Source organism: Chinchilla lanigera, unplaced genomic scaffold (genome assembly GCF_000276665.1).
Source record: "Chinchilla lanigera isolate Chin_1 unplaced genomic scaffold, ChiLan1.0 scaffold00036, whole genome shotgun sequence".
Classification (NCBI taxonomy): Eukaryota; Metazoa; Chordata; class Mammalia; order Rodentia; family Chinchillidae; genus Chinchilla; species Chinchilla lanigera.
Window position 1 is genome coordinate 1,340,256 of NW_004955437.1, and position 15,880 is coordinate 1,356,135.

General features: G+C 39.4%; 1 protein-coding gene across 1 annotated transcript; it reads left to right on the forward strand.

Annotated features, from left to right (window-relative positions):
* Positions 1–10,221: 10,221 nt before the first annotated feature.
* LOC102021172 (SLA class II histocompatibility antigen, DQ haplotype D alpha chain-like) lies at positions 10,222–15,319 on the forward strand. Its single transcript, XM_005389453.2, has 5 exons — positions 10,222–10,384; positions 13,474–13,722; positions 14,166–14,447; positions 14,681–14,848; positions 15,012–15,319. The coding sequence occupies exons 1-4, from the start codon at positions 10,303–10,305 to the stop codon at positions 14,833–14,835; spliced, it is 768 nt and encodes a 255-aa protein (XP_005389510.1). The 5' UTR covers positions 10,222–10,302; the 3' UTR covers positions 14,836–14,848; positions 15,012–15,319.
* Positions 15,320–15,880: the final 561 nt, after the last annotated feature.

The following is a 15,880-nucleotide window of genomic DNA, read 5'->3' on the forward strand; positions in this document are numbered from 1 at the left end:
TTTTGATATTTTTAATTTTTCTCTCATTTCTTAGTTCATATGACTAGATGTCAATTTTATTTCATTGATTTTATTTAAAGGTTAACTCATTTACAATTTATTTATTGACTGTTTTAAAGTTTCAGGGGTTTTTTGTTTTGTTTTTGTTTTTTGTCTTTTTGAGACAGGATCTCATTATGCAGTTCAGGCTGGCCTTGAGCTCACTTTGTAACCCAGGATGGTCTTGAACTTGCAACAAACCTCCTGTCTCAGCCTCCTGAATCAGGGGATTACAGACATGTAACACCATACCTGGCTCGAAGTTTCAGTTTTTAATTCACTAATTTCCTCCCTTGATTTTCTTCTTTCCACAATTTCATTAATTTCTTCTCATTTTGTTTCTGTAAAACACTTTTCATACAATTTAGTCTTTTTTTCTAACCTCTTAACCTAGTAGAAGTTAAGTTGTTTAATACCGCTCTGTTTTTCTAACTCATTATTAACACTGTTAATTTTCCCTGAGTATTATTTTAGTGATATTCCTGAAATTTTGAAATATTGGCTTCATTTTCATTCAATTAAAATGTTTCTTAATCTTCCCTGTGCTTCCCACTTTGACTAATGGTTTATTTTTTATTTTAAAAATAAAAGGAAAACATTCAGAGACAGACAACCTTTCACAAAATAGCAAAAGAACAGTACAGACAATACAGAGTTACAGAAAATGCAGAGTTACAGACAAAGTGGTAGGAAATTAACAATGCTTGTTGTATTACATATTGATATCTTCAAAGTGGTTTCTCAAAAAAACAGATAGAGACATGCAGTATTGATCAATCAAGGAATTATTGACAGTTTCTTTCATCAAAGAAATAGAAGACAGTAGAACAACTATGTTAATTATCCTGTACATACATACAAAATTTCTCCTTCTTTCCCTTCTCTTTTCCCACATCCAGTTGCCCTGTACCGTTGAGTACTTTCCTATCATTTCACAATATCTATCACACCTCCTAGTTTAAATTAACTCTTTCAGGTCTTACACTAGTGAAACAATGCGGTGCTTCCACATGCAGGTCTGATTCATTTCACTTACGAGTATGATCTCTAATTGTAACCATTTACCTATAAAGGCCTCGAGTTTATCTTTCTTTATAGCTGAGTACTATTTCATTCTATAAAAGTACCACAATTTTCTTATCCAGTCCTCAGTGGATGGACATTTGGGATGCTTACACAATTTAGCAATTACAAATTGTGCTGTGATGAACATAGGTGCACATATATTGCTGTGATAGGATGTTTTCAGATCTTCTGGGAAAATACCCAGCAGGGGGATAGCTGGGTTGAATGAGACCTCTAGACATAGTTCTCTGAGGAGTCTCCAAACAGATTTCCACAATGGTTTCACCAGTCTGCATTCCCACCAGCCGTGCAGAAGTGTTCCTATTTTTCCACAGCCTCACCAGCATTTGTTATTGGTTGATTTCTTAATGCTAGCCATTCTTACTGGGGTAAGGTGCAATCTCAATGTTGTTTTAATTTGCTTCTCAAGTGACTAATGATGTTGAACATTTTCTCATGTATTTATTTGCCATTTGTATTTCCTTATTTTAGAAGTGTGTATTCATCTCAGCTGCCCATTTTCGGACTAGGTATTTGAATTTGGTGGGGCTGATATTTTTTAATTCTTTATATGTTCTAGATAGAAGCCCTCTGTCTGAGGGACAGTCAGCTAAATTTTTTTTCCAGGTTTGTGGGTTTTCTTTTTACTCTGCTGGTGATTTCTTTAGATGTGCAAAAACTTTTCAGAAGGATGAGATCCCAGTTCTTGATTCTTTCAAGTGTTTCACGTGCAGTTTGGTTTTTGTTCATAAACTCTCTGCCTACCCCTATGTCTTCAAGGTTCTTACCTACTTTCTCTTCCAACAGAGTTACTGTTTCTGTTTTCATATTGAGATCTATGATCCATTTTGACTTGAGTTTGGTGCATGGTGATAGACTTGGGTCTATTTTCAGTCTTTGGCAGGTGGCAAGCCAATGTTTCCAGCACCATTTATTAAAGAGGCTATCGTTCTTCCAGTGAGTTTGATTGGCCCCTTTATCAAAGATTAGGTGGCTGAGTGTATTTTTGGTTGTGGCTGTGTCTTCCAGTCTGTTCCATTGATCCTCAGGTCTGTTTTTTAGCCACACCAGGTTGATTTTATGACACTAGCTTTGTAGTATAATTTCAGGTCAGGGATTGTGATTCCACCTGACTTATCCTTCTTGCCCAGGATTGCTTTTGTTATTGTGGGTCTCTTCTGGTTCCAGATGAATTTAAGGCAGGTTTTCTCGATATCCATGAGGCATGCTAATGGTAGTTTAATGGGAATTGCATTGAATCTGTATAGCACTTTTGGGACTATGGCCATTTTCACAATGTTGGTTCTTCCTATCCAGAGTAAGGAATATTTTTCCATGTATTGAAATCTTCCTTATTCTCTTTTTGTCAGAGTACTGTAGTTTTCATTGAATAGATCTTTGACTTCTTTTGTTAGATGGATTCCTAAATATTTCAATTTCTTGGATGTTATTGTGAAAGGTATGGTTTCCTTAATTTCTCTCTCAGTCTATTTGTTGTTGGTGTATAGGAATGCTATCAATTTTTGCATGTTGACTTTGTATCCAGCTACACTGCTGAATTTGTTGATTAATTCAAGGTGTCTTCTTGTGGAGTTTTTGGGGTCTTCCATGTAAAGTATCATGTCATCTGCAAATAGTGATAGTTTTACTTCTTCCTTTCCTATCCTTATTCCTTTTATTTCTCTCTCCTGTCTAATTGCTCTGGCTAGTGGTTCCAGAACTATATTGAACAGGAGTGGTGACAGTGGACATCCTTGTTTTGCTCCCGATTTTAAAGTAAAACCTTTCAGTTTTTGTCCATTTAGAATGATGTTGGCTGTTGGATTGTCATAGATGGCTTTGATCAGGTTAAGGTAAAGGCCATCTATTCCTATTTTCTGTAGAGTTTTTATCATAAATGCATGTTGGACCTTGACAAAAGCTTTTTCCGCATCTATTGAGATGATCATGTGGTTTTGGTCTTTGGCTCCATTGATATGGTGTATAGTATTTATGGATTTGTGTATATTGAACCAACCTTGCATTCCTGGAATGAATCCAACTTGGTCGTGATGTATGATTTTCTTGATAATTTGCTGCATTCTATTTGCTAGTAACTTTGCATCTATATTCATTAGGGAGTTTGGTCTGTAGTTCTCTTTCTTCTTTGGTCTTTCTCTGGTTTTTGTATCAGTATGATGCTTGCCTCCAGAAATGAGTTAGGGAGAATTGCTTCCTTTTCAATTTCATTGAAGAGTTTGAGGAGGGTTGGTGTTAAACCTTCTCTGAATTTCTTGTAAAATTCTGCTGTGAATCCATCAGGGCCTGGACTTTTCTTTATTGGTAGGTTTTTAATCACACTTTCAATCTCATTAACTGATATTGGGTTGTGCAGGAATTTGAATATCTTCCTGACTCAACTTTGGTAATTCATACATACCTAGGAATCTGTCCATTTCTTCAGAGTGTTCTATCCTATATGAGTAAAGATTTTCAAGGTAGGTATTAATGGTCTTCTGAATATCTGTGGAATCTGTAGTAATTTCATCATTTTCATTCCTTATTGCATGAATCTGGGTTCTTTCTTTCCTTTTCTTGATAAGGTTGGATAGGAGTTTATCAATTTTATTTATTCTTTCAAAGAACCAACTCTGTGATTCATTCATTTTTTGGAGAGTTTTCTTTGTCTCAGTTGCATTAATTTCTGCCCTAATCTTTATAATCTCCTCCCTTCTTTGGGCTTTGGGCCGGACTTGTTCATCTTTTTCTAAAAGTTTGAGATGTAGCATTAGGTTACTTATTTGTTCTCTTTCTGTTTTCATTATGTGTGAAATCACCCAAATAAATTTCCCTCTGAGGACTGCTTTTATTGCATCCCATAGATTCCGGTAAGTTGTATTTACATTTTCATTTGTTTGTAGATATTTTTAAATTTCTTCTGTGACCCATTGGTTGTTCAGGAGGTTGTTCTTTAATTTCCAAGTGTTTATGGAGCTTTTGGAGTTCCTTTTGTTATTAATTTCCAGTTTCGTTGCACTTTGGTCAGATAATATGCACTGGATAATTTCAATTCTTTTGCATTTTGGAAGGTATGCTCTATGGGCTAGGATGTGGTCTATTTTAGAGAAAGACCCATGTGCTGCTGAGAAAAATGTTTATTCTGATGTGCAGTGGAACACTCTGTATACATCTACTAAGTCCATTAGTTCACAGCTTTGGTTCAGATCTGTTATTTCCTTGCTGATTTTTTGTCCAGTTGACCTATCTCTTTGCATCAATGGGGTGTTGAGGTCTCCTCTTACAATAGTGTTATTAATTATATAGGTTTTCATGCCTGTTAAGATTTGTCTTATATCATTTGGAGCTCCAAATTTGGTGCATAGATGTTTATGATTGTTACCTCATCCTCTTGAGTTATCCCCTGACTAGTATGTGGTGATCTTCTTTATCTCTTTTGATTGTTGTTGGTTTGAAGTTTACATTGTCTGCAAACTGAATAGCTACCCCTGCTTTTTTCTGGGTTCCTGTTGCATGGAGGATGGTATTCCATCCTTTGACTTTTAGTCTATGGATCTCCTTTTGAGTGAAATGTTTTTCCTGTATACAGCATATTGTTGGATTTTGTTTTTTAATCCACTCTGCCAGTCTGTTTCTTTTGACTGGAGAATTGAGGTCATTTACATTTGTAGTTATAACTGATATGTATTGCTTCATCATTGTCATGTTATTTACTTGGTGTTGGTGTCCTACTTTTCCTACCTGTTTACTTGCTTACTCCTCTTGATGTTTCATTTCTACTGCTGTTCTTGAAATTGTGGTGAGATTTTTCTCTGTCTAGACTATCTTTTAGTAGTCTTTGTAATGCTGGCTTGGAACTCATGAAGTTTTTGAATTGTTCTTTGTCATGAAAATATTTTATTTCTCTGCCAATTTGAGGGATAGTTTGGCAGGGTACATCAGTCTTGATTGGAAGCTGTTCTGTCTTAGGACCTGTAATACTTCACTCCAAGCTCTTCTCAATTGTATGGTTTGTGCTGAGAAGTCTGCCATGATTCTGATGGGCTTTCCTTTATAGGTAATCTTTTTCATTTCTCTGGCAGCTTTTAATATTCCGTTCTTTTGCTGGAGATCTGGGAACTTGACTATTATATGTCTGCGTGTAGTTTTATTTTGCTTGTGGTTGTTTGGAGTTCTGTATGCCTCATTTAACTGTATATCAGGTTCTGTTTCCATGCTTGGGAAATTTTCTGCTATTATTTCTGCAAATATTCTTTTTATGTCAGTTGTGTTGCCTCCTGCTATTTCATTGACTCTTATAAGTCATACATTATTCCTCTTTGCCTTGTCTTGAAGCGGTTGAATTGAGTTTTCCTGGCTCCTTGTTGGTTTGAAGAGATCCTTTCTTTCACAATCGCTAGCTGCCATGCTGTCTTCAAAGCCTGAGATTCTATCTTCAGCTTCATTCAAGTGGTTTTGGTAGCTTTCAATAGCAGCTTTGTTTTCCTGGAAGTGTCTTTGAATCAGTTCATGCATTCTAATTCCTTTCTATACTTTTCATTGAATGCTTCTGACCATTGCCTTTTTTTCTTCTATTTTGAGTGGGGTGGAGTTCTTGGATTGTGTTTTAGTCCTTTGTTTTGTCATGTTTGCTACCAGATGCTGAAAGCTCAGTTTCCCTCTTCAGTAGCTGCACAGCAAAGGCCACTAGTGTTCCTAGTTTTTGTGTTCGTCAGGATTGCCTGTGAGTAACCTCTGAGAAGCTCTACTTAGTCTTGGGTTTTCCGGCAGTTGTTGATTTGTGTCTAGTTATCCCAGGTCTTAGACACGGGCATTGGTGTGAGCTGATGGCTGACCATCTGATCCAGCATCCCCTTGCATTTCAGGGCATGTTCACGGCCCAGACTCGGGTTGCTCTGGTGTGGCAATCCCGGTCTGTTGGACCTATGTCCCCAGGCAGTTGAGGGTAAGAGCAGAATCCAGACACAAACGGCAGGATCGACAGTTTGTGAACTACCTGATTCTGTGTCTCCAGTCAGTTCAGAACACATACAGAAACCAGATGCAGGCCTGGCGGGTAGCAATCACAGACTGCTTGTGCCTGGGACCCCCTAGGGGATCCCGGCAAAAGTAAAGCACAGACTTGAACCGCGGGACCAGCAGCTCCCAGATCACTCACATACTCTGTGCAGAACATGCGCAGAGTCGGGCTAAACTCACCCCCCCCCCAGCCAGAGAAGTCCCTGGGGCTTCTGAGTGAGGACCTCCTGTCTGCCACGGGTGCATGGAGGGCAGAGACTCACTCTGTGATGTGGCAGGGTCCTGGGTCCCCTACTCTGCCCTCAGGAAGTAGATGGGAAATACCTGGCTCTCTCTGTGGGTTTCAGCTGGGAACCATGGTGGTGTGAGCAAAGCATAGACTCGAACCACAGGACCAGCTGCTCCCAGAGCACTTGCTCACTCCAAGCAGGGCATGCACAGGGTGGGGCTACTGACTAATGGTTTATTTACTAGCCTTTTATTTGAATTCCAAATATTTCCAAATATATTGTATTTCCATATACTTTTGCATCTACTGGTTACTACTTTAATTCCCTTGTGGTTCAAGAAAATGTACACATTTTGTGTAATTTCTAATGTCTTAAAATTGGAGGATTTGTTTTATGATCTTGAACATGGTCTACCTTTGAGGATATTCTACATGAACTTGAAAAAAATCTGTACTCTACTATTTTATTCAATTCTATAATCTATATGGTTTAGTGGGTGTTTTAGACCAATTCCATTTAATATAATTATTAATATGTTCTCATTATTTTGCTAGATGTTTTGTATTATTTATTAAATATTTATTCACTTAAAATTACTTTTCTCATTTATTTTGAATTCCTTGTAGCTATAGAGTTTTTTATATATATAACATATTTTATTTACACACACACATATATATTTCATATACACACACACATATTATCTACCTTTAAATTATAGTGCAAGGATAATAGATGAATATGCTTTTCATTTCTCCCTCATGTTTTTTGTGCCATTGTTGTTGCATATTTTCCTTTTTTTCAAATTCTATAAACACACAGCACATTGGTGCCATTTTTCCTTCACAGTCTGTCACTTGATAAAGCAGTGATTCTCAAATAGATGCATTTTTCCTCCCAAGTGATTCAATTCAATTTAGTCTATATAGGAAATTAACAATGGTAGTGTAATAACATATTGCTATCTTCAAAGTAATTGCCCAGATTACCAGATATAAGCACGTAAGATTGGAGTATTACTCAGCTATAAAGAAAGATAAACTTGATGCTTTTATAGGTAAATGGATGCAGTCAGAGACCATACTCATAAGTGAAATAAATCAGGTCCACATGTGTAAGTATTGTATTATCTCCCTTGTGTAAGAACCTGGAAGAGTTAATAAGCTCTGAAAGGTACAATAGATATTGTGAAAAGGGAAAAAAATGCTCAAAAGAACAACTGGGATGAGGTAAAGGAGAAAAGAAAGAAAGAAATGGAAAAATATATGTATACACATACAATAGCTAAGACAATTGTACTACTAATTTCTACTGGTTTACTGAAAGATTTCTTTGGGCGAGAACAAAGTATAGCACTTTATTCATATTCAGCATCTCAAGTAAACTCTTGAAAACACTCATCACTCATAATGACAGAGGTTAAAAAGATATTCATAGGGTCAAGTATTTATCCTAATTATGTTGCAGCACTAGATTTTGCATCCACATACAGAACCCTTCCTCCTCCATGAGAACTCATGTCTTGCTTTTGTCACACTCCAGCTGTACTAGTTATCAGCTCTGTGACTCTGGACAAACTTTTTAACCTCTGAGTCCAACATCCTCCCCATAAAGAATAGATGATTATTAAACTATAACAAGGATAATTTTATATCCTAGGGATTTTACATTCTGAGGGCAATAGTTGTATGTTCCTCCCAATTACCTAACAAGACACTGTCCTCCAGGTAACAACCACCAGGACCACACTCTGGAATGAAAAGTTGGTTTTATTGTTCAGTGAAATAAGAGAGAAAGCTCACCAGTGGGAACTGTGAGACATATCAGTAAGAGGGATTTTGGAACTGTAGAAGTAGAACCCATCAGAGACAGATGTTAAGAGAATTATGTAACTGTGGTGGTGAACTAGCCAAGTCCAAGGTCTATAGGGCAAGTGATCACCAGGTTAGTGAGGATGTCAGCACAGGCAGGAACTACTGTGCACAAGCACTTTCTTCTTTCTTGGAGATGCCTCAGCTTTTCCTTATGTTTTTCCAACTAGCTGGATCCAACTGTCAATTTGTTATGAAATTAACCCCATCTTTAAAATATCTTCGCAGCAAAATCTAGTTTGTGTTTGATTAACTCAGGTCTATATTACACACATAAAGCCAAGTGTTAACCTATTATAGGGTTTGGGCTTATATTAGGCAAATTTGAGGAGGATCTAAGAAAGAGGGACTTTGCACTTAATTAGATTCTGTCAGGAAGTGGGGGCAGAGTACTTCTATGATTGGGTTGATTGGGTTTCTTAATAAATCTTATGTTCAATGAAGTTAAAGCTGTAATTGATAAAGAAGAAGCAGCCACTCATAGGCAAGTGCTGCTTTGTCTAAGTATTCCAGGGGCAGGGACAGGGATGAGCGTAGGGTTAGACACAAAAACCGAGCTGCCTAGGGTCCTGGCCATGATTTGACCATGCTTGGTCATTCTGAGGTTTCAGTAGTGTTCATGTTTTGTCTGTGCTCAGGCATGATTACTGAGCGGCCTTGTTTCCTGTCTTCATCCATCATGGTCACAAGGGTGGCTGCCTAAGACTGACAGTCTACAAAATTGTTAATGTTCAACAAGAGAACACCAAAACCTAGCAGTGAGTAGTAGGTTAGCCCATAGCATGAATGCATAGTTAAGTGGATCCAGACAGTTCCCAGATCCAGGGCATTTTCTGTCTCAACCTCATTTTGATCTCTGTCACTGAGAAGACCAAGGACTTACAAACTACATTGTCTAACAGGCAGAGTGATTGATTATAAGTTACTATCATCTTGTGATCTCTCTAACATACTGAAAATATACTCTTCTGGAAGAAAAATCTCCCTCTAATGATTACCTTTGGCTTTAGCTTAATCCTTAGGTCTTTTTTTTTAACCGGGACTCCAACTCAGGAACTTACGTTTACCAGGCTAACGCTGTGCCACTGAACTGTCTTTACAAATATCTGAAATATTAATATGTCAGAATAACAAATATAAAATTCCAGTAAAGGAAGAAAAGCAGTTTTCTAAGTCACAGCAATTTTCCTCATTCCACCCTCAACATTTTGACATTCTTAAATTTAAAAAAACCAAAATTCTTACAGTGATTTATCTAGCCAGAGTTTTCTTCTATATCTCAGTGTGATCAATGTCCCTGAATTTCCTTCAAACACAGGCAGCATCAAAACACAGAGCACAAATGTTACTCAAGAGAAAGAAAACGTTTGTTTAGGAGATATTACAGACAGCATTTAGCGACATTAGAACCCCTTTCACTGTTCTGGCTGGACACACCTAAAGCTTTTGAAAGCATGAAAAAAACTTACTTGGCTGTATTTTAATGATTTCTGTGAGAAAAAGCAAAGGCATGGCTTGGTAACCATCAGGAGAGATGCCCTAGATAAGTGGGTCCACTCAAAATGTGAAGTCCACTAGCAAGGAAGCAAAAAGAAAGATAGACATGTGAAAAACCAGAGAAAGGTGGATGTTGGCAGGGATTGGTGAGGATTTCTAAGAAGGGGAATCAATTTAGCGAAGAAGTCCTGGAGGTTGCAACCCAGAAAACCCCAAAGGACACTGCGTTATTTAGAACATTTTCTATCCACGAGGCTGCTCCGCCATTCCCGCCCCTCCACCCCTAACAAACATGCGCATATGAGAGAACAGTCTGATTGGAACCCTCCCAGCATTCACAGAGCTCCCCCGCAGTCCACTCTCAGCAGAGGCTGCATCAGAACCAGGGGATTCCCCTCTGTCCTTCGGGCCTCTTACCACAAACCCTGCACCTGGCAACTGAGGTGTCATCAACAGCGATTTTTCTGATTGGCCAAAACCTCGTGCGAGAAAGTTTGGTGTGGCTGTCTAGATTTCCCCGGCTCAGTTCTCTCAACTGCTCTGTAACTCGGAACAGCAACTGCGGAGACCACCTTGAGAGGAGGATGATTCCAAACAAAGCTCTAGTTCTCGGGGTCTTTGCCCTGACCGCCGTGACGAGCCTTTGTGGAGGTGAAGACATCGAGGGTGAGTGCACGGCTGAGGGAGGTTCGATCCCTGGAGCCGGAAAATAGGAAACTGAAAGCGTGGAGCAGGGTTAAAGACAGGCTGAGCAGGGAGTTTTCAAGGGTCTTCTCGGTATTACAGGAGTGCAAAGTTATGACATTCCTCCTTCAGGGCACCAGAGCAAACCACTCTAGCGGCTAACGCTGCACAGTTCACCAAGCACTTGGTTCTGATACTGGATCCAGTGAATGTAGCGGGGAATGGCTCTGCTGCCCAGTCTGGTTTTCTCACACAGCAGAGATGTTTCCCTAAGTGGACTACTTCTCAAACTAAAAATGTGTGAATTATTACTCTCAAGTTTCTCTCAACAATTTTTCGAGCTTGGGGGGTGGTGTTTGTTGGTTTGTGACAAGGTCTCCTTATGTAGGGCAGGATGGTCTTGAACTCGCTTATGTAGCCCAGGCTGTCCTTGAACTCACGGTGATCCTCCTGCCTCAGCTTCCTTAGTGCTGGGATTACGGGCGTGCGCCACCACACCTAGCTGAAGCTTTTTCTATATGACTCTGTGGTACATCTTTGGGAAAACAGTTCCATGAATTATTCCTACTGTACAGATACACAGAAAAGTGCCCTTTTCTTTGCCTCAGATCTAACACATTTCTTTGCCGGGGATAGGCAGGAGCGGGAAGCATGTTAAAATGTCTTTACATCCTCGTTTTGCTTTGTGGTCCTGTTTAATGTTATTTCATAAGCGACACCTCACAAATAGTCAAAACATAGGGATTTAGGTGTGCTTCATAGGTAGTGAAAACATATAGATGCTAACTCCCCCCTCCATTTGTTTATATTACAGGTACAGCTAATTTTTTTTTCTTTTCAAAAGTAAAGAATATGTTCGTCTTTCTTTAAAATTAAGAACTTTATGAGGAACAGTTTGGTGAATTATTTTATTCTCAAGTTATCAGCTCAAGTTACTGTTCTCCAGGCCGTCTAATGGAGTTCTAGGAAGGGAAAATGGGCAGCACTGGTTACTGGGTCCCATGGGCCCCTCTGCCTCTGTTGCCCACCCCTTTCCACCTTCCCTTCATACAGTCTTTCTTCCCTCTCTCAGGACCCATCCCTGACTCCCTGCTGTTCCACAGACATGAACAATAGATCAGTAAATCCACAGATGAAAAGCCATGTATTTAAAACAGGAAGTGAAAGGGTTTAAGCAACTTTATTAACCACAGCGTTTCCATTTTAAGACTGTTTGGTGTAGAAGTTTCACCTGCTCCTCCAGAGCACTTGGCTTATTTACCACATATTCTTCCTTCAGCATCACCCCGAGCATCCTGGTGAGGCTCAACTCACCCACGCGTGAGGGCTGCGCTGTGCAGGGGGATTCAGAGCACTGTAGGGCTGCATGAAAATGTTTTAATTTCTTTCAAAATTAAAAGAAACATGAGGTTTTATGGCCTAAGAAAATATAAACTCGGCCGGTATTTGTCTTCACACATAAAGTAGGCTTTTTAGTGTTGCCCCTGAGGAAGAGGCCGAAAACACCACAAGGCATACCCTCACAAGTTACTGTGCAGCCCTGGTCATCGCTGATACTGACCGCCACATTTTCTGCTGTGTACCTAACAATTTTCCCAAAGTATCTGTTGTCAGAAATAGCAACTGTCATTTGATACACAGTTTTAAACACATAGCAAGCTAAGTTCGGGGTGTCAAAGATGAAAACACAAGCTGTGTGCTCCCAAAGGATTCACAGACTGGTGATGGAAGCAGAATCGGGTGCAGAAAGGTCATCGCTGAGCAGGGCCTGGACCCACTGAGGCTGAAGCTATAAAAGTGGCTCAGGTCTGTCAGCATGGCCGTATGCTGTCTACCAGCAACGCTTGTAACTCAGGACAAGCGCCAGGGGAAGGGAGTGGTCAGTGTATTCACATTTGAGAAAGGAGTCAAGAAGATATACAGTACTGCAAGGATAAGGAGGCTTTGTTGGGAGGCCTGTTATTCCAGATGGACCAAGCTCAGTACACATTTGCTCCTTTACTCACCTCTTTCCTGTTGTTCAGCAAGCTCCTTGACAGCAGACACCAGGCTTGAGTGAGGTTTTACTCCATGTTTCCATTATGTCTGGTGTTTGTTGGTGCTCGGGAAAGAAAGAAAAAAAATGAAATGCTAAAACACTCATGGATGTCTAGATAAAAACAAATCTGTTAGTTGCACTTGGGTGCAGTCATACTGCACTGGCTGCCGCTCTGTGTGGCGTCCTCCAAACTGCTTGCTGTCTGTTGGAGGACAAGGACCTTAATTTACTTTGACTGTAAAAGTGAATGTAAGTATTGGCTTGGAACAAAAGGAAAGGTTTAATAAGTTCCTTCAAGAGAAAAGAAAATTGGGGGTGACAGAAATCCAAACACTAATAAAACTCCTTCTTTTATTCTAGAAAAAAAATCAGTTGCTCTTCTTTAAGAATTATTAACTACTCTTAACAAAATAACAACCTTAGAAGCATTACTTTTATATTTTTTGGTAATATCACCATTCTTGTTATACTTTTCCTTATACCTTCTAAAAGTTAGAAGAAGCTCCTAAAATAAGATTCTGTGTAGGCATTTTAAAAAATGAGAAGGGACCCTCATGTTGAAAATCTATCCTGAGCCAGCTCCAAGGGGAAAGAAAGTATAATAGACTGATTAGTTGGTGAAAGAGCTGGTGGATATAATGTATGAAGCAGAGGAAAGTAAACTACATCTTTAAAAAAACCAAATTCTCACAAAAAAGTGTTTATTCTTTTTTGCATTTGCTTGCATCATTTATCATAAGCCCATGATGTGTTAAACAGTGAAAAAGGTACTGAGGAAATCTTAGTAATTAGACATATGACATTCTGCCCTCATTGAGAATACATCATAGTGGGAAAGACAGACTAGATTGTAACCAAATGACTGCTAGTGCTAGGGATGGAAGAAGCCTGTAATAGGCATTTTGTCCAGCAACTGTACCAAAAATGAAGTCCACAATATTTAGAAAATTTCATTTTTTTTCTGTCATTTTGTTTAATAATGCTCTTTCTCTCTCCGTTTTCCACCTTTCTGCTATTGACCTGTATTCATCAGCTGACCACGTTGGTTCTTTTGGCATAAGCATGTACCAGTCCTATGGACCATCTGGTCAGTACACCTTTGAACTTGATGGCGATGAAATGTTCTATGTGGACCTGGAGAAGAAGCAGACAGAATGGAGGCTTCCTTTGTTTACCGAATTTACAAGTTTTGACCCACAAGGTGGACTGAGAGAAATAGCTACAGCAAAACACAACTTGGGCATCCTGATCAAAAGCTCTAATTCTACTCCAGCTACCAACAGTATGTGTTCACCATCCTGCTTCTCTTTACTAAATCTATCCTATCATCCCAAGTTTCATTCCATCCTTCCCTTCATTACTCTATGAAGTCTCTCCTTCTCAAGTATCCCCAGATATTCTCATGATAATTGCTGAACTTTAATCTTCCCTCATCTTACAAATCATATTCTTCCGTGTAATGCAAAGAGCCTTACTCCCTTAATGCATTCCTTTGTTTCTAAAAAGGGTCCCATATCCTACCTTAATGTGCATGCCCATAAAGAGAAAGACCTAGGGATAAAATGGAGGCAAGGTATTGTAGCTCCCAAGAAGAAAAGAAGCAAAAGCTCTTTGATTATCATGTGAGCGAATGTTGTTTGAAAGGCTCTTTCAGGATACAGTGCAGAATGTCATGGTAGAACAATTCATATTAGATATTCATATGATGGTTTCTCTTTCCCATAGAAGTTCCAGAGGTGACAGTGTTTCCCAAGTCTCCTGTGATGGTGGGTGAGCCCAACACCCTCATCTGTGTGGTGGATAATATTTTTCCCCCTGTCATCAATATCACGTGGTTGACCAATGGACATTCAGTAACAGAAGGTGTTTCCGAGACCAGCTTCCTGTCCAAGAGTGATCACTCCTTCCTCAAGATTGCGTACCTCACCTTCCTACCTTCTGAGGATGACATTTATGACTGCAAAGTGGAGCACTGGGGCCTGGACGAGCCTCTTCTGAAGCACTGGGGTACGTACAAGTTCCACACCTTTTGGGTACCTTCTTATTCTCTATCAAGTCCAGAATGCCAAAAACTTGTTTTCTGCTCTTTAAAGGTTTCTAGTGATAGTCTTGATGCCATTCTCTGAGACTAATGATCCAAATATTTGGAGAACCAAATACTAATCCTCCACTCCAAACCTATCTTATATGTATGCACAAGTATACTCTTTATTCTGACCTCCACAACTTCAATTTTCCAGAACCTGAGATTCCAGCCCCTATGTCAGAGCTGACAGAGACTGTGGTCTGTGCCCTTGGATTGACTGTGGGGCTTGTGGGCATCGTGGTGGGCACCATCTTCATCATCAGAGGCCTGCGCTCAGGTAGTGCCTCCAGACACCTCGGGCCCTTGTGAGTCACAAGGAAAGGTAAGATTTTCTATTTACCAGAGATGAACCCACTATATGGGGGTAAGAAGGAGGAAATGGTTAGTGATACTAATTTAGTTAAAACATTGTAGGGAATTGCAGAGTGGCGTGGACAGTACAGGAGCCCATGGCATCCACTGATCTCATGTCTCTTTTATTGCAGGTACATTTCCCATCTCCAGGAGCAGAAAACTGGACACTCTCGATGGCCTGGCACTAATTTCTAGCCTACTTCACCATATTCTTTATCATCTCTAGATGCCCCACCTCTCACCTCTTCTGTAGGTCCTAAGGTGCTATTCACCCTCCAAACTCATGTACCCTCAAAGTTCTCCCCCAGACCTCCCAATTGTTTCCTTTTCTCAAATTTACCTACTGTGGGATCCCTGGGAAAATGGACCCAGCTACCCGTTCCCCAGTGACTGTCATCCAATATTTCCATGGAAGCAATAAATCCCCCTTTATGAGGTCTTTGTTGAGTTTTTTTCATTCATCTCAAGGTCACCGGGGCCATGGCTACAAATCAGAAAGCCTTATGTTTCAGGCCCATACAATCACATTCCTCGGGTCATGTTTAATGCTTAGTAACATCAAAGCAACCAAATATAGCACCATGGTGGTTTGATATCTTAGCCAAGATTAATATTTTTTTCTTCCTGTTGTTCCCAGCTTTGACCATTGCTACTCACCTCCATTTCAGACAACGAGGGTAATATATACCCTCTCTTCTTGGCGTTTACTTGTTATATTATTAAAAAAAAAAAAAAAAACGTACATAGCTCTACACTCAAAATACCTTTTAGAAGTAAAAACAGAAATACATTAAGGAAAAGGATCTTTGACTCTAAAAGTTGCCAAAAATAAAAATTTTGGTATCAAAACTTTTCTCTCAAGACTTTAAATTTGTAAAGAATACATGATGACAGTAGAAACTCTCCTCACACTGAGAAAATAAGAGTTCTCAAAGTAGGACAACAAGTAAAAGTCAGTTAGAAAATATATTAGGATAAGACAATAGTATACAGGTATCTG